General features: G+C 34.1%; 1 protein-coding gene across 1 annotated transcript; it reads left to right on the top strand.

Moving 5' to 3' along the window:
• Window positions 1–16: 16 nt before the first annotated feature.
• On the top strand, window positions 17–18181 carry LOC133175524 (histone-lysine N-methyltransferase SETD1B-like). The gene is made up of 16 exons (XM_061310641.1): window positions 17–217; window positions 331–455; window positions 2137–2232; window positions 2884–3054; window positions 3245–3344; window positions 3792–5839; window positions 6154–6375; window positions 6495–6576; window positions 6939–7010; window positions 7316–7511; window positions 7665–7745; window positions 8136–9055; window positions 9220–9323; window positions 9715–9822; window positions 11013–11270; window positions 16787–18181. The coding sequence occupies exons 2-16, from the start codon at window positions 354–356 to the stop codon at window positions 16958–16960; spliced, it is 4734 nt and encodes a 1577-aa protein (XP_061166625.1). The 5' UTR covers window positions 17–217; window positions 331–353; the 3' UTR covers window positions 16961–18181.
• Window positions 18182–18897: the final 716 nt, after the last annotated feature.

The raw sequence follows: 18897 nt of genomic DNA, 5'->3' as shown, positions 1-18897 counted from the left end.
TCGCTAGAAAAGCATTCTGGGATAGCTAAGATTTCTGAAAAGATGTAACTGAAACATCTTCACTAAATTGTCTCTACAGGCGAAAGAAATAATTGATAAGGCGCGATTTTAAGTTTGAATGACTTAGCTATGTTTTATTTACATAAGACAATTGTTAAGTTGTTGCAAACTTATATCAGGCACTCAAAAACTGGATTATACTTTTACCCTTTATGCTGTGAGCTATTTGCCATTATTTACTGTTTACATTTTTGTTGGGTGCATTTTTTCAGGATCCGAACTCTATCTGCCGTTCCTTTCATTATCATGATCTTTTTCTTTATTTTTCAGGCTTGTAACTTAAAAGGTGGACAATGGAAGCCGATAAGAAGAGGCGTAATTATAAGTTGTTGGTTGATCCTATGCTAAGAGGAGGATCCACTAAGATCTACAGATTTGAGGGCGTTGATCCAACGGTGAGATGGCGTGAAGGACCATTCAATTCTTTTGGGACAAACTTCTACAGAAAATGATGACACTTAATGCTTTAGGTGTTACATGCTAAATGCTTGGTCTTCCAGTGTTTCATGCCAGAATTAGTTCCCTTTAATGGGATGATGGGTTATTACAATACAGGGTACTTTTCTTATGAATGTCCAAACTTGTGTATGATAACACTGAAGATTTCACTTGATAGAGAGGGTTAGACAATTGCTTAAGAGCAGATTTTTTTTTTAATTTATTTTTTTGTTGAAATTTATTATTATTATTTTTTTGCTGAGTTACTGCCCTGTATGATGAATGAAATTAGTAGTGATGCAGTTCACAATGGTATCAATTCACAGCGGTACTTTATGCTTGATACACTGTACAAAATCTCCATTTTCAGTTCATTTCATTTTTCAGTTGAGATAGTTATTCAGTTGGGTTAGGCAATCATAAAATATGCAACACAGCATGATTAAATTTTAAAAACGTGATTTTTGAGGAATGATCTTTAATTTAAAGGTCACCTCATTCAAATAAATTTCTTTTATTCAATTTGCAGGTAGATTAAGTTACTAGTCTTGGTAAAACAAAACATAAAACAGCTTTGGATATGTTCCCCTCTATCAAAATATATCAAATGAAAAATAACTGTACCGTGACAAAACAATATGATATGTACATGTATCATATCGTGAAGGAGGCATATCATTTCACTTGTGCATGAAATGCTCCACACTTTTAACACTTACATGGTAAAAAAAAAACCATGTTTTGTGCTTCCACATCTAATTAGATATTGAAAAGAATGTTGTACTCTCTCTTGTTTTAAAGATTTATTCATACGAATTTCATCTAATTTGAGACACCCATTTATATTTTTATACTTAAAAGCTTAATGTTACCTGTGTCCAATTACTCTCGCTGTGTTCTTGATGATAATGAAAAAATTACCAACCTTGGGTCCTCCAGAGTTTAAAGTATGAAATTTTAACTAGCAAAATAATTGCAGATATGTTTTGGAGATTCTGATGAAATGAATAATAATGGTACCTATAGTGATGTACCAATTAATCGATTAAATCGATTATCTAATCGAAATTGTCCCCGATTATAGATAAACAATTATAATTTTGATAATCAATTATTCAGAATATTAGTGAAAGGAAATTATTCCTTTGATTTTTGATTCACTCTTCTTTGAATTTAACTAAATCCTACATAGTAACTTAATACATGAATCCAATGATACAAACTATATGAAAAATGTATTTATAAATCACTCCAGAATTTTTAACCAATTTATTCTTCATTCAAAAAATGAACAAATTTAATATAATTGAAATCAATCGATTATTAATTGATTAAAGTGCATCCAATTATTCCGATAATCGATTATGAAAAAAAATTCAATTTCCCATCACTAATGGTACCCTGAAATTGTTAGGAAAGGAAAAAATTCATATCATTTTATTTTGGGATTTGATAATGCCTTTTTTGTGTGTGTTTTTATTTTGAGCAGGTGGTTGAAGTGATTGTATGTTTAACCAGTAAACAAAAATTGCTAAATAATTTATGCTATGTTTGAAAAAAAAAAGAAGGATAATTAGTAAATGTATATACATGTAGATAGTATAGAAAGTAAATTCATAGTGCAGCTATGTTTTACAGGATAATAGACTAGTACACGTTCGAGACCCAAGATCCCGACTACAAAGGTTATGGAGTCAAAGAATGCCAGCAGATTTGCCTGTGCCAAGATTTAAGGTATATGATGAGTTGATCTTTTTTTTTTACACATTTTCCTCTTACAACATGTACAAAAAATAGAGCTGTTTTATTATGCCTCTATATGCCCCTACTTCACTGATCAAGGATACATGTATGTTACTTCAGAAGAGGGAATTTTTTTTTTAACATGTCAGTTAATTTATTTTAACATTGTTGAGTATCAACCTATCAACACTGTCTGTAAAAAATTCCAAATTAGGCATTCAAATCAGGGTTTAAGAGTACCTCTGGGATAGTCATATTGCTTTACTTTCTCCATAATTCAGTACATTGCATTGTTTTGCTACTTTTAGAAAAACATGAACTCATTGTAAGTGTGTTGGCCATAAATATTTTCTTGTACATGTATGTAATTGACTTGAATTGAGACTAACAGGTTAAAGTTAGTCATTGCCAGTTGTGCTATTTGTAAAATTGTATCTTGTTTATCGCAATTCAATATGCAGTGCTAGATGTTAAATTTAATTTTGAACTGAGATCAGAGGCCTGTTCAACAGAGCGAACGTTTGCGAGCGCTCGCCAAAATTCCTGATCCTTCCAACAGAAATGTTCGCGAGCACTCGCTGTGTTGAACAGGCCTCAGAATCTTGATTCTTGCATATAAATAATTTTCTTTTTTTTTTTCAGTATGACAACTACTATGTTGGTGAACCCCCACCAAATGAAGTGACATTTACCAACTTAAATGACAACATCAGCAAGGATTTCTTAGAAAACATGGTCAAACAGTTTGGGTTGCTGGAGGAAGTTAAGATTTACTATAATCCAAAAAACAAGAAACACATGGGCATAGGAAAGGTAAAATTCATTGGCAGTTGGTTAAAAAAAAACAGTGACTTTGTCAACTTACATTTTGTTGTTAAAAACTGAAAAATTTGCAAGAATATTCTTTACTTTAGAGGGGAAAATCTTGCATGGATTCTAGTATATGTTTGAAAATAATTTGGATTATTTGTTTGGTGATAATGATTGTGTTTGATCATTTTAGGTCATATTTATGTCAGCAAAGTCAGCTAAGATATGTGCAGACAAACTGAACCAGACCTCCAAAATGGGAAACATAATGAGTGTTTATGTTGATTCTGGTGGTATGTAACTTTGCCTTGTTTTCCCATGTGATTTGCATGCACTTTTTTAAATGATAACTATATATTCATATGTCCCTTTATGGAAGCTGTATGTAAATTTCATCAGCAAGTTAAATATTTTGGTATTTTTTGGTGCAATTGCTAGCACACTAATTCTTCATCACACCTAAATTTAGATAACTACAATGGATAAAAGAACAAATTTATGACCATGTCCTAGAATTTCTGAAGCTATTATTAAGTTATTAAGCTAAACTTAAACCTTACTGTAGAGTTAGTTAATCAGATATTCATGTGCCTTATAAAAGGACCATCACTTTTGTGTAATGACTGGAATTTTCAGTTAAATACATGTATTTTTAATCATTAAAGGTTGAAAAAAGATGTCCTGATAGAGAATGTATATAATGAAATGCTGATACTTACAGTAGATTTGACTTTGTACAGGAAAGGAGAGACAGAGAATCATTGAGGATATGCTGTCTGATCAGCCTAAGGCGACACTGCCTCCTGTGCCTGCACCAGTGGCTCAGAACACAGACCCAAGAAATCGACGTTTGTCATCATCAATGTCTGGAAACTCTAGCTTTGAGACAAGATTCGAGCAGGAGGCATATGATCCAGAAGTAGAATTCCAAAACCAACGAAAACCAGAAAATCTTAACTTTCATGGAGGAGAGAATATGAGCCATCACAGTGCAGATACTGGCTATGTGTCAGGGACCCCCATGTCTGTATTTTCTCAGGGTAGCTTCACGCACAACCAGGAAACAACCAAAGGTTCATTTGACATTACAAATACAGGATTGACTCCAGGTTTGACCCCAGCTATGACCCCAAACATGGCAGGAGGCAACTTTCAGTTCCCCCCTCCACCAAACCAGTTCAATCAAGGAAATAACAGGTTCAACAATCAACCCAATGACCTTGGAGGAGGGTTTGGAAACCAGGGGAATAACAACAGCTATGACAATTATGGAAATCGAGGTGGGAGAGGTTTCCGTGGGCAGGACAATTTCAATCAGCAAAAAGATTTATATAATGACCCCAACAAAATAGACTTTTCTAAACCTCCCCCGAATTTTAATTCAAACAACATGCCTCCTCATGTACAACAGAACGATAGAAATTTCCACAGGCAGGATTCAGGAAGGTATCATGATCGACACAACTACAGAAATCGAGACAGAAGAGATAGTCGGGACGGACATGGGTACGACAGAATGGACAGAGGTGGGCGAGGAGGGCGTGATTGGAGAAAAGATAGGAATGACCGTGGGCATGATCATCGAGATTTCAGAGATAACCGATATGAAGGCCGAAATAGGGATTATGATAATTCATACAACCGAAGAGATCGGCATGGAAATAGGAGAGATGATAGGGACAGGGATTTCAACCATGATAAAATGGAGAGGAATTATGATAATCGTAATAACAGAATGCATGATAATAGAATGTATGACAATAGGAATAGTTTTGATTATGATAACAGGGATCCTAGGGGATTTGATAGGGATCTTGGTATTAAGCCAAGAGGGGATAACTTTAGGAGGGACAGTATTGAGAAGGAGCAGCCCCCACCTCCAAGGCCCCAAACTCCACCTATGCCTCCAGAGCCAACAACAACAACGGAGGAGGAACCAAGACCACAGAGTTTGGAATCCCGTATTCAGAGTCTGTTGCAGAATGTGGGAGGGATCTCAGATAGCTTTGGTGGAAGTCCATCAGATGAATCAACTAATGATTCAAGAAAGAAAGAACAGACTCCTCCTTCAGGGAGGTACAATAGTAAACATGCTGATATATCAGAAAGGATACCTAAAACACCGCAGGAAAACTGTGTTGATGCTCAAAAACCTAGAACCCCTTTTGACTATGGGCAAGACTATACGCCAGTTTCTCATGAAGGGGAGAGAATAGATAGAAAATTAACTCATAATTTGGATTTCCGGGAAGGCAGTTCTCAGCTCAATGGTAGTGCTTTAACAAACTTTACTCCTGATAGCATTCCAGTGGCTCCACCTGGGAACAATGAGGACGTAACCCAGGATGATGATGAAATGAGCATTTCTTCAGGAAACAGTGATGACCAAAACATTGAAGTCAATCCCATAATTCCCGAGGGAGCAGTCCCTGATGCGGCCAACAGTGCTAACTTTGTGGCCAATCCTTGGCAAATGCAGAACATGGGCATGAACTATGGGGCCACTTTTACAAATTATAACTTCATGGGTGCCAATAATATGCAGGTTTACAACCAGAATTTTTACAATCAGTATAACAATGATATGATGAATCAGTCTCCCATGATAGGGCAGACTAAAGCTGAGAGTGAAGCCATGGAGAAGCAGTTTATCGATGTATTGGAAGGATTTGTGAAGGAACTAAAATCTGTCATGCAAAAGGATATGTGTAAGAAAATGGTGGAAAACTCAGCCTTCAAGTCATTTGATGGTTGGTGGTCAGATGAATCCAATAAATATAAAGAAGTGGTATGCATTAAATAATACATTTTCTTCTTCATGCATTTAATTCATGATAACGCTTCATTTTCATGGCTGTTGTTGTTTTTTTTATAATTTAATATAAGAAATTATTATTTAAGACAGGTTTTACATGTTCAGATCTGATAAAATGCATTTATGGTTTAAGGCAAAAATTTTTTAATGCTATATCCTTCTTTAAAATATTTTAGATACAAGATTCTTCTTTGAAATATTTTAGATTCAGAAACTTCTCTATTAGAAAAAAAAATTATTATGACCTCTATAAACTAATCATAAATTGTGTTTTCTTCATATTTCAGCAATCAGCCCGTCTCATTCCTGAAAAGTCATACGACAAACCATCATCTCCATCCAAACCGTCCACAGTTACCGTTGGGAAGAGCGAGGTCACATCCACTCTGGCTTCCCTGTTTGAACCTCAGCATCCATGGTCTAGAGAAGGGGAGATCAATATGGGAGGATTCATGGGGGGTGGATTCCTTGGTATCAGGGGTGGAATGCCCAGGCTACCTTCTTTTAAGGTATGTATTAATTGCTTTCATTTTGATAAAAAAATTTTGAAGGAAATTAAAAAAAAAAATTCTTTTTGTGTTTATTATGTGGGAGAAAAAAAAAATGGGCATGTTTATCTAATTGACAGAAAAAATATAAACCACCATCACCACCACCAGAGGATGAGGAGAGCAAACAGTCTGACAGCAGCAGAATAGAGAAGTCCTCAGGTAGCAATGTGTCAAAGTTTGATTACTTGACGTTTAATACTGTAGACATACTTTTTCCCCCCATGGGATTAATTTACGCTATGTACTCAGTCCCATATTTTCTGCAGAAATTTGTCACAGTGTACTTAAAATACATTTAAGAATATAAAAGCAGTCCAAGAAATCTTTAAAATTTCCTACCCACTGATTGAACAGAAATTGCGATTCCGATGAATTATGATACCATGGAAAAAAAGTACATTTACAGTATGTGTATACGTAGCTCTAAGCAACAATTTATGGGATAAATTTTTCTTTCTACATAAAAAATATATTTAGTTGGTATTAAATGTAATTATTCTTTCTTTTTCAAAAATGAGTAGTAAAGTCAGAAAAACCATCCAGGATACGCAAACCTATATACAGCTCCAGTGAGGATGAGGAAGAATCTGAGGGTAAGAAAATTTTTTTATGATTTTGGGATCAAAAGTTAATTCCAGTATAATGATTTACAGATACACAGTAGTCCATTAAATATTGAGAATCTTTGACTGGGGGTTATGACAGTGGAAATTCTGGGACCTGAGCAAAGATACATGCAAACCTATTTTGGGTCATATGTATCCATGTGTATATGCTCAAGTGCATGTACCTAATGGATGTATTCTTTTTAATATCTTTGGTGATTGAATTAATGTGGTGTGAAAATGAAGCATATGATTATGTTGAATCGTGAAATATTTGTGTATTATGATTGTAGATGAGGATGAGGACAAAGACAATGTGGAGAGCAGTGAGGAGGAGGAGGAGGAAGAGAAAGAAAATGTGGACAGCAGTGAAGAAGAGGAGTCAGAAGAGGAGGAGGAGGAATCGGAGGAAGAGGAGGAGGAGTCAGAAGAAGAGGAGGAGGAGGAAGAGGAGGAAAAGAAAGAGGTCCACGTGAATGTAGAGAAAAAGTAAAGACTGTTAATGTAGTAAACTGAATTCGACTTAAGAAATTAGTATTATCATACATGTATATGACACTCATACAATATATGTAAATAATGTGAAATTGTTCTCTCTGTAATAGGAGCAAATTCCATTTAATACTTCTTGTCTGTTTATAGAGAGGAAGTGGAAGAAAAGAAAAAAGAAAAAGCAGAAAAGAAAGAGGAAATAAAGAAAATATCAGTGGAGGAGGAGGACAGGTATGTTTTGCAGATTGAATAAAATGTCACTGTTTCTATGAAATAGGTGCAGTGTACAAATTTCCAGTTTGCAGCAGGCTTGAGAACTGTAATTTTTCAAGGAATTTTAAGAAAAACATGCATGTTTATGTATTGATGGTTAATTCTAAAAAGTTGGTTTCAGAACCAGCTAGAATTTTCAATGAATTTCTTATGTTGTGGAGAGAATTTATATTGAATACAACCTATGAAATTGAAATAAGAAAAAAAAAAATTTGATACATACTCTGTAAAGTTCAGAAAGTAAAGAAAAAAACAAACTGTAAAATATTGCCAAAAATAATTGGTTTGAATTTGAAATAAATGTGAAAATGGCAAAACGGAAAGTTAAATTTCTGTATATTTTCTTAGTGATGAAAAGGTTGATGTGGAGGAAGAGGATGAAGAAGAGGAAAAGGAGAAAAAGGAAATCCCAGAATCACCCAAAAAACAGATCTCAAAAGAAGACAAACAGGTGAAGAAGGAGGAGGAAGTGATGCCTGTTATTTCAGAGGAGACTGAGGCTTTCGGATTTGAGACACTGCTGAAGGCCTCAGAAATTCTCAGTCAGCGAGAACAAGATCAGAAACTTGTTCCTTCAGTTCCACCCACGGTCGCTGAAGTTAAGGAAGAAGATGTTGACCAGGAGAAAGAGAAGCCAAGTTTCCTGGTGGAACATGATTATGTGCTGCCTCCTCCTACAGCAGATGGCAATGACACAGACGGTACCATGTCGGCAGATGAGGATGAAAATACAACACCGTACGAAGTGTTCATCGACCACAATTACTGTCTTCCTCCCCAGCCTCGTCTTAGAGATCTTGTTGAGCAGCAGAAACCTCAAGTGCCAGACATCGTTCAGGAGCTTGCTAAACCCACTCCTGCAGCAGATAAGAAGAAGAAGGAGCCAGCTGTGAAGAAAGAGAGGAAGAGGAAGCAACCATTAAAAGAATCCACTTCCTTCAATGTCAATGACTTTTTGAATAGGTCCAGGGGCAGCAGAGAACTTATCAATCTTCTGCCTCCTCCAAAACCAATCAAAAAATTCCCTCCCCGGAAGATGGAAGAGGAGAGATTAGTGTTTTTTGATATGTATAGCAAAGGAATTGATGATGAAGACATCAAGTACATGAAGAAGACATATGAAAATCTTCTTGAGTCAGAAGATCCTATGGGATATTGGGTAAATGATATTTTATGGGTGGATCATCCATGCACCAATATACCAGATCCTGTGCCATCCAAAAAGAGGAAAAAGAGTGAGATGGAATTCCCTAAACCTCACAAAACAGGTATTTTGTTTATTAGAGGGCATACATGTATGTTAATTCTTTGTGGTCCGTTGCATGTACAGATACATACTATAAATATCATGTATATCATGATGACAATCAAAAAGTGCATGTTGGTTTGTAAGAATCTACAAAGTACTAATAATATCAAATTTTTTTAACAGGATGTGCAAGAACAGAAGGGTATTATAAGTTGACATCCAAAGACAAGACATGGCTCAGTAATCCTCAAGAACCAGAAATGACAGAACCACCAGAAGCTGTCAGAGTAAGTGAACTATTTACCATAATTGTGCCTTAATTGAAAAAAGGAACAAAAAGGGATTAGGGTTAGGTCCTAGATTAAGCATAGTTGCATATGCATTTAACATTCATTATATCTTTAAAAATCTTTACTCCAGGATTAAAAAAAAAAACAAAAAACAGGCAAACTCTTAGCGTGATGGTAAAATACAAGTATGAGGGTTTTGCCAAAAAATATTGAAAGTTGGAATCCTCTAGATTTCAGGTCCTAGATTGTGATAATTTTTTTAACAAAAACTGTAAAATTCATCTCACACATATTCATGTTGATAATTGGGTGACCGTTGAAGCCTTGTGGTTTTTCCAAATTAAAAAAAAAACTATTCAGTGTTTCTACATTGTGTGTTTGTCTGCAGGAAAAGAAGACTCAAAAATCCAGGGAAGCTCGTCATGAAAACAGAAGACTCCAAGTTACCATTGCTGACTCACAGTATTTAGATCTCTTCAAGTTTACTCAGTTTAGGGTATGTATTAACTGGTTTCTCTGTAGAAGTAATGATTTGTTTTTATACATTGTAGCCATGTTGAATGTAGAAAAAAATACTTACAGGTAGTTGCTTGTAACATGAAGGTAAAATTTTGCATAAGAAGTAAACCAAGGAAATTGAATGATTATGAATTGGAATGTTACATATGTTTATATATCTTTATTTTTTTTTAACTCTGAATTTTATGGCTTTTATATATACATGTATCTGATGGCTTATTTTTTTACTCAAACTTTATTTTTGGTTCATTTTCAATGTTGAGAACATGGATGAAAAATAAAGATTTTTTTCTTTTCTTTTCTTTATTTTTTTTTTGGTCACTTTCTTAACATAGCAGACTCCTAGGGATCACTTTCTCAGTATGTCTTTCTGGGAGAAGTCACATTTTCACCAAAAAACCTAGATCCCCATTATTTCTATAGTTAATTATCATGAAACTTCATAAAGTTACATGACAGGAATAGACAAATATCAAATATTAAGTAAAGTTTTTAGGATAGATTCAAGTTCAAAATCTTTATTTTTGCCAACAAAAAAAGTCCTGTAATCTACTGTCTGGATTGATTGAAATACATGGAACTCCAGTGTATTGATGTCCTTATAACTTGGCATATCAGGTATATATAAATAAGAAACTAGAGCCAATACCTAGAAATAGATCAAATGCTAGGGATTTTGATTTATTGTAAAAAAAAAAAAACTGCATGGGTATTCTACAGAATTTTTGAATCTGTCAGAGTTGCTTCATCTTGATTGTCCATTTGCAAAAGGTTGTTGTCTGACTTCAAGCAGAAGAAATTGCACATACAAAATTTTTTTTCTTAGTAACAGAAAAAATATTTTTCTTACTAACTAGTAACAGGAATACTGGTAACTACATATATATATATATATATATATATATATATATATATATATATATATATATATATATATATAGTGGCATTTAGGTTTTCTGATATTACATGCAGTATCCACAGGCAATGCATGTACCTTGAAGAGTCGAGTTCGTTTAGAAACAATTTTTGCATATATCATTGTTTACCTCTTTAGTGTTTTATTTTCCTCACTTTTTAATTTTATTTTTGAAATAAAAAAAATTAATAGATATTCTTATCTTGAAGATAATGTAAATTCAACTTATAATAATGTAATCTTTTTTATAGTTGAGAAAGAAACAGTTGAAGTTTGCTCGCAGTGGCATTCACGACTGGGGCTTGTTTGCATTGGAACCTATCGCAGCTGACGAAATGGTGATAGAATACGTAGGAGAAAGTCTTCGACAGTCTCTCGCTGATCTGAGGGAGAAGAAGTACGAAGCAGAGGGGTGTGGCAGCAGTTACCTGTTCAGGGTGGACACCGAGACCATTATCGATGCCACAAAGTGTGGTAACCTGGCCCGCTTCATCAATCATTGTTGTAATGTAAGTTATGAGAGTAAAGGCAATGAAAAAGAAAAACAAGTACATTGCTTTGTATTATTTTAGGATTACTTTTAGCAAATAAGAAAAACTCTTGATTTTCACTTTGTTGTGTATTCACAGTTTTTCATTTTTACGTACTGCTACAAGTATTTTCTTTGTATTTCAGATTATTTCTATCACAGTGTTAATTCTTTTGTTTTGTCCATATTACTTTTTTATTGGTCTAACAATTTTTTGTCCCCTGCCTTCACTGAAAGTGAGGGATATTAATTTGGGTCTGTCTGTCCGTCCGTCCGTCTCTATTTCTGTCTGTGTGTAACACTTACGTTTATGGGCGATATCTCAAGAAGCTTTTGAGCTTTTGCAATGAAAGAATGAGTGCACTTTAGAGTGTCATTTGGAACCTTTTCGGGCACCCATTTTAAGCCTTGAATTAGACTATATTGCTAAATTAATCTATGATTATTGTGCATACATATGCTTTTGATATTTATACTTCGAATTTTTTGTTAAACATATTTCTATAATTCCACACAACTTCATTGAAAAGAACATATATAAGCCTTAAATTCCGGAAATTTGAACTGGACCACTTTCGAATTTAAGGTACCCGCAAATGGGTGGAGATATTTAAATCACATGGAGGTGGAATGTAAACATTTGCACATTATTTCAAGATTTATTCCACATACAGTATGAATTTAAATGGAGGAGAGAGAGAGAGATTCATACAAATAATAAATGATTCATGGCCATACATATTGATCATTTTCATGATTCGTATCCATATGTTTGCTGCCTAGCACCGACTCAGCTCAATCTTAAGGTTTTCGTATATATATTATGTATAAAAAAATGACCCCCCCTTTTTTTTACTCTAGCTTTACCATTTTGCGTTTTATATGCTGAATGCCTTTCAATTCAAAGAATGAATGTATGTTGTAGGAAAGATTCACATTTACATGACTTCAATGTCACACTACATTTAATCGTAATTCACTGTACATGCAGTACGTAGTAATACAAACATGTAGTGAAACAATTAAAGTTAACTTGTAAGTAGTTCTCACGGTGATACATATTTTATTATATGCATGTATAGATAAACAACATTCGGAAATGAAATATAAAATTTGAACTAAAAAATTGAGTTGCTAGATTAACATGAAAATCCCAAGAAATACAAACTATCTGGAAAGATTATGCACTTCATGTAATGCTATTGATGATGAATTTCATTTCTTTTTACAATGTAATTGTAATATACAAGCAAGGAAAATACTTATACAAACCATGCTATATAATTATTGTTCCTCATTCTATCTCAAATCACCCATACAGAAACTTGAATATATACTTAGTCCAACAATTGAAGTTTGCACTTTTATAAAACAATCATCAGAATTAAGAAATAAAAGGTCCACATCGGTGTAACATATATTGAGTAAATTACTTAAATTGCGCCTATTGTTTATAAACATTCATTGTTCTTTTTTTTTTTTTTTGTATTGTATTGCTTGTCCCATATGGGTGTATTATGCAATAAAGAAACTATAAATGTAATTTAAATTAACATTTTATTGATGGAAGAAGTATATTTGATATTAAAAACCATGGTCAAAGAAAATTCGACAACGTTCCTATGTCGATAATCACTCGCTCATGTCTTCAATATCTGTTTCATTTCAGAAATCCAAATATTGTCAGGTATGATACTAGTGTTTAGGAATGTGTCTGTAGATACCTGCAGACCATAATACAGAGGCGACATGAGCTAGCACAGCTACCTACTAATCGTGCACCTGATTTGCACTGGCAATACCAGAATTTCCTTCAAAATTCAAAACGAAAAACACAATTGAAAGAAGACAATGTAAACTTTAAGACCCTAACAAAATTTTCGCAAAATTCTTCAATATTTTGAAGCCGGTACACACGGCGAGATTTGTAATATAATGCAAGTATTATAATATTTGTGTTATCATACTTTCCTGTACACACGCTTATACATGTCTTATCAGAATAATAGACTTTATGTATTACTACGTGTTTCCCTCGCAGTATTTCTCTCTCTCTCTCTTGATAATGAAAACAGCGGCGGAACACTCGTACATGTACTTTGTGCACATGATGCATCGCTAGATGAGGTGCAAAGAGAATACCCCAGAGGTTATAAAAACTTCTTTAGAATAGATAATGCAGCATTTGAGCAACTTTTACAATCACATATATATATATATATATAGTTACTCCTTTTGATCTCCTTCTCATAAAACATATGTTTACTGCTAAAGTCGACCATTATTTACCATATGCTTTTTTTGTTATGATAAAAATAGGATGACCCCAATGTGAGTACTTTTGATTGGTTTAAAAATGAAAGGTAAGTTAAGACTTGTATAAGAAATAGAGCATTGCCCTATTATTAATACAGTTTTATAAGATTCGAAAAATCTTATGATTCACTGTATTAAAAGTCTATACATAGTAAAATTTTGTACTTAAATACATATCCGTGTGTACAGCCCTCGATTGACAGACACAATGAAACGATTGACAGACACAATGAAAGCATATCAAACAGTGGAATGTCACGTGAGTGAAGTGATTATAATATCAAACGGGTCAAAATAGGTTGACACTCGGTGACCTCTTAATTTAGTAGCTAACTCGACCGAAGTTTGGAGAATTTTTCAAAAAATTACATATGAGCGGCAAATTGTCCAACATTGCCCTTTGGATATGTATAAGTTTAGATCAAAATACACATTCTGTGCAAATGAGACGAATGGACAAGTTGCGGCTCGATGTAAACAATGTCGTTGAAAACTGGTATGCATATGAATAACAATAGAAATGTGACAAAACTGCTAGACCCCTGTCGCAAAAACCAGTATCGCTCTGCATTATTTAATATTTCCATGTGATATAATATGTCAAATCCTGCTCTTAAGATATTGTTTAATAATTCTGATTCAAAAAGTTTATAAATTTCGGAAATTTATTTTAGGCAAAGCATCGGGACCCAACTCTCATAGCTTAAGTGCACTGATCCTTTTATACCATAACTCCCTATGGCCTCTCTCTCCCCAGGGGGGGTTAGGGGGAGTCCGACCCCCCTCCCCGAACTGCGCATGTTCTTTTTTTCCCTAAGCGGGGGACACAAATTCTCTGAATTAGCTTGTTAGGTCACCTGAGTCACTCAGGTGACCTATTGCTATCCGTTTTTGTCCGTCGGTGTTCGTCGTGCGTCAGTGCGTTAACATTTGAACATTTTTAGCTTCTTCTCTGAAACCGCTCAACCAATTTTGGCATATAACATCTATGGGTAAAGGGGAACAAAAAATGTGAATTTCATGGTCCCTGCCCCCCTGGGGCCTGAGGGGTGTGGCTAAAACCACCAAAATTAATGCAATCTTTAAAAATCTTCTTCTTTACTCCTGGACATCAAGCAGTCAAACTGTTGGCATGATTGTAATAAGGATTGAGGCCTCAACCAAAATTGTGAAATTCATGGCCCCAGGGTCAGGGGTTGTGGTGCTAGGGTGGGGCTATATACATCATATAGTGAAAATGCATTATTTCTTTGAAAATCTTCTTCTCTGCTCCTGGGTATGAAATAAACTAACTAAGTACATAGTTATGATGAGCAAGAGTGCTTCTACCAAATTTGTGAATTTCATGGCCCCAGGGTCAGGGGTTCTGGTGTTAGGGGGGCTCTATTGATTATATAGTGAAAATGCATTAAATCTTTGAAAATCTTCTTCTCTGTTCCTGGGCATGAAATAAACTAACTAAGTACATAGTTATGATGAGCAAGAGTGCCTCTACCGATATTGTGAATTTCAAGGCCCCTGGGTCAGGGTTTCTGGTGTTAGGGCGGGGCTCTATTGATTATATAGTGAAAATGCATTAAATCTTTGAAATCTTTTTCTCTGCTCCTGGGTATGAAATAAACTAACCAAGTACATAATTATGATGAGCATAGCTGCCTCTTCCAAAATTGTGAATTTCATGGCCCCTGGGTCAGGGGTTCTGGTGTTGGGGGGGCTCTATTGATTATATAGTGAAAATGCATTAAATCTTTGAAAATCTTCTCTGCTCCTGGGTATGAAATAAACTTACTAAGTACATAGTTATAATGAGCATAGCTGCCTCTTCCAAAATTGTGAATTTCATGGCCCCTGGGTCAGGGTTTCTGGTGTTAGGGCTGGGCTCTATTGATTATATAGTGAAAGTACATTTAATCTTTGAAAATCTTCTTCTCTGCTCCTGGGTATGAAATATACTAACTAAGTACATAGTTATGATGAGCATGGCTGCCTCTTCCAAAATTGTGAATTTCATGGCCCCTGGGTCAGGGGTTCTGGTGAAAGGGGAGGGGGCTCTATTGATTATATAGTGAAAATTCATAATTTCTTTCAAAATATTTTTTTCTACTCCTGGTTATAAAGCAAAGAAACAAGTGTATAGTTATGATGAGCAAAGATGCTTTTACAAAATTTTTAAAACTTGTGGTCCCAGGGGTTCTGTTGTTTCTCAGAAAGGGGGGGGGCCTATTTGATTATATAGTGAAAGTGTGTGAATTCTTTGAAAATCTTCAACTAATTGCATAGTTATGATGATGAGGGTACCTCTTCCAAATTTGTAAATTTTCATGACCCTAGGTCATGGGTTCTGGTGTTAGGGTAGGGCTGTGTTAAATAGTGAAAATACATTATTTCTTTGAAAATCTCCTCTGCTCCTGGGCATATTGGAAGCAAACAGAGTAATAGTTTTAATATTTTTACCAGAATTTTAAACATCTTGACCATTTAGTCAAGTGTTCTGGTAATGGCCAGGGCTCTGTTAATTTGTATTCTACTGAGTGAAGTTATTCCCCTTTGCCATTCACCTTTGATAATTAATCACTGTAGATAATGTATTTGAAAGGTTAATAAAATAAGAGAATTATGCAATAACATTTATTGTATAATACAAAAAGTACTTTCATAGTTTTAATAATCAGGTAGACTTGGAAATAATAGATGAATAAAAATGAAACATAAATAACTTATCTTTTTAAATGTTCTTCAAAGGCCAAGTGAGGCCAATGTGAGAGTTAATAATATAGACATTTTGTTAAAAGTCTGCATGGTAATAGAGATAAATGGGGGACAGATAGAAAGATACTAGAACAGTTATTTTGCTGATCTTCATCATACTGTTTTCCTTGCTATTGGGCAGCAAAGCTTCATTTATCAGTTTATGGATCCTCTAAGTTGTTGTACTCAGGTGACCGTTAAGGCCCTTGGGCCTCTTGTTAAAAAAAAGGATTTCTTTACAAATAATTACTTCATAAAAATAATTGGCAGCTACATTGCCAAGTAATGTTTGATGATGCATGCATTTGGACATGCATCAATATTTGACAGACAGGCATTGTAATATTATATACCATATGACAAATATTGATAAATGCAATGTATTAATTTTTTGTGATGTTCATTTCTTAAGGGTTTTTTCCTCTCTTGTAGCCAAATTGTTATGCAAAGATCATCACAGTGGAATCGCAAAAGAAAATTGTGATATACTCAAAGAGAGACATTGACGTCAACGAAGAAATAACATACGATTACAAGTTCCCTATAGAAGACGAAAAGATTCCATGTTTGTGTGGGGCTCCTAATTGTCGTGGCACTCTTAATTAACTCAAATATGCAGAACACATCGATAATTGGTTGTTTTGGTAGTTTGAATGAGCACCTTGGTCTGATATGAATGTTGAATAACCTAAAATCTTCTTTGGTTGAAGTAGCGAGATATACAGAGGGGGAAATTGTGTCCAGATTTTACCTAATATGAAGAATACTTATTTTATTTTATGACAAGTAAAGATGATATTTGAAATGTAGATGGTAAAAAGAGAGGAAACAGCTATACATGAGAAGAAAATTGTCACTATAGGCAAGTGTTTGTTGTATACAGAGAGATGGGAGTCTATATCACTCCATTTTTTTGGTCATGTGAGTAATTCTATTCACATGATCTCACTTCAGTATTCTGTTGTATGTTGTCATAGTGATAGCTTACTTGATTTATCAAAAATCAGTCTTGAGAAAAAATGGTAACCTTTTGTAATCATTTGAAGGATATTAAGGCTAGTTTCATGGCCAATTGTAAAATGTTGATTGTAATGTGTGGTTCTGTGAGAATGGAGTTGGATGTTGAAAGTAGGTGCTCTTATTGATTAGGGACATAATATTAAAATCTAGAAATCCTCATCCACATTGAAGAGTGCATTACCAGTACTTGAATGTTCCTTCTCAGTACAGGGAGTCTTGTTCCATAATGTGTAATTCAAAGAAGTGTGAAAAACAACTTACTTATTGAAATCAAAGTGATTTTAATGTACATATAGTGCTATTAAATGCATGTTGTTAAGAGTATTTAATTTCAAGTCTTAAAGACAAGCTGGGATGATATCATTTTATATGTGTGTTTGCCTTGTGCAAGGGGAGGTAATTGTGTGAGAGATGAATTATTGCTTTGCAAGAGAGGAGAATGAAATGTACTTATTATATATTGTGTGCACTTGACTTGGGCAGCTACTTTTGTTTCTTATGCCATTTTAGTAAAACATCTATTGAATGTAAGAATTAATTGAATGTCACTGCCAAATTACATCATCTGTTAAAGAAGTGAATAAATTTTGAGCAAGCAAAACATTGGGAAAATTGTACATTGAAAGGCTTTGCATGTATTTCATAAAATTTGTTTTGTTTTGTTAATGTTCGAAATTGTTGCAGTTTTGAAAATTTATTTCTGAGAGCATTTACCCTGCTATTGGTTTTAAGAAATATTTAATATGTTTTTAAAAATGAAAGAAACAAAGCTTAGTATTTATTTATTGTAATTGGGATTATGCTTGAAGTTGTTAACTAGAAATTTTATACATTGACTAGATAGCAATTTTGAATTCAACATGTTAAAAGATTTATTACAAATTTGCATTTTTACCATGATTAAATAACTTTCTTTTTGACATATCATACATTCAGTATAAATCCATCAGTTTAGTTATGCAATAAATTATACATACATGTATCTACATGTACATGTATATATGGTAAATGGTATCTACTATTAATTAATGTACACATTTAAGCAATTTAGGGGAGGAAAAAAAATGAAAACTCAAATTTCTGCATTGCATTTGCATATTCATGAATATTCAATAGAGTTCACCATCTTTTCGTATGTAAATATAGTATTGGTTACTTGTGTGAGAAGTACCCTTAGTTACAATTATATAGTGCTTTTATACTTGTACAGTTGGTTGAAGTCTGTTATTCTTTGAAAATGTTCTGTACAGTTTTGTATGTCATCCATGTACAAATGAATTGAATACTATTTTAATAAATGTTAAATGAAATTTTTCATTTTGTGAATCATTGAGTATAGAAGTACAAGCTTTATGTTAAATTAAAGCATAAATTCTGGAATACATTGATGAGCTGCTGCCTATGTATTATACAGTTGAACCCGGATATCTGAAACATAACGATATTTGACATATTTTATGAGATGACCAAAAGTCACTATACTCTCTATTTACCACCAGATGGAAAGGGCTGAGAGAATTCAA

The sequence above is a fragment of the Saccostrea echinata genome, unplaced genomic scaffold (genome assembly GCF_033153115.1).
Source record: "Saccostrea echinata isolate AGI-Se365-2 ecotype Australia unplaced genomic scaffold, CSIRO_AGI_Sech_v1 ptg000062l, whole genome shotgun sequence".
Taxonomy (NCBI): Eukaryota; Metazoa; Mollusca; class Bivalvia; order Ostreida; family Ostreidae; genus Saccostrea; species Saccostrea echinata.
This window is presented reverse-complemented; position numbering and strand designations above follow the sequence as displayed.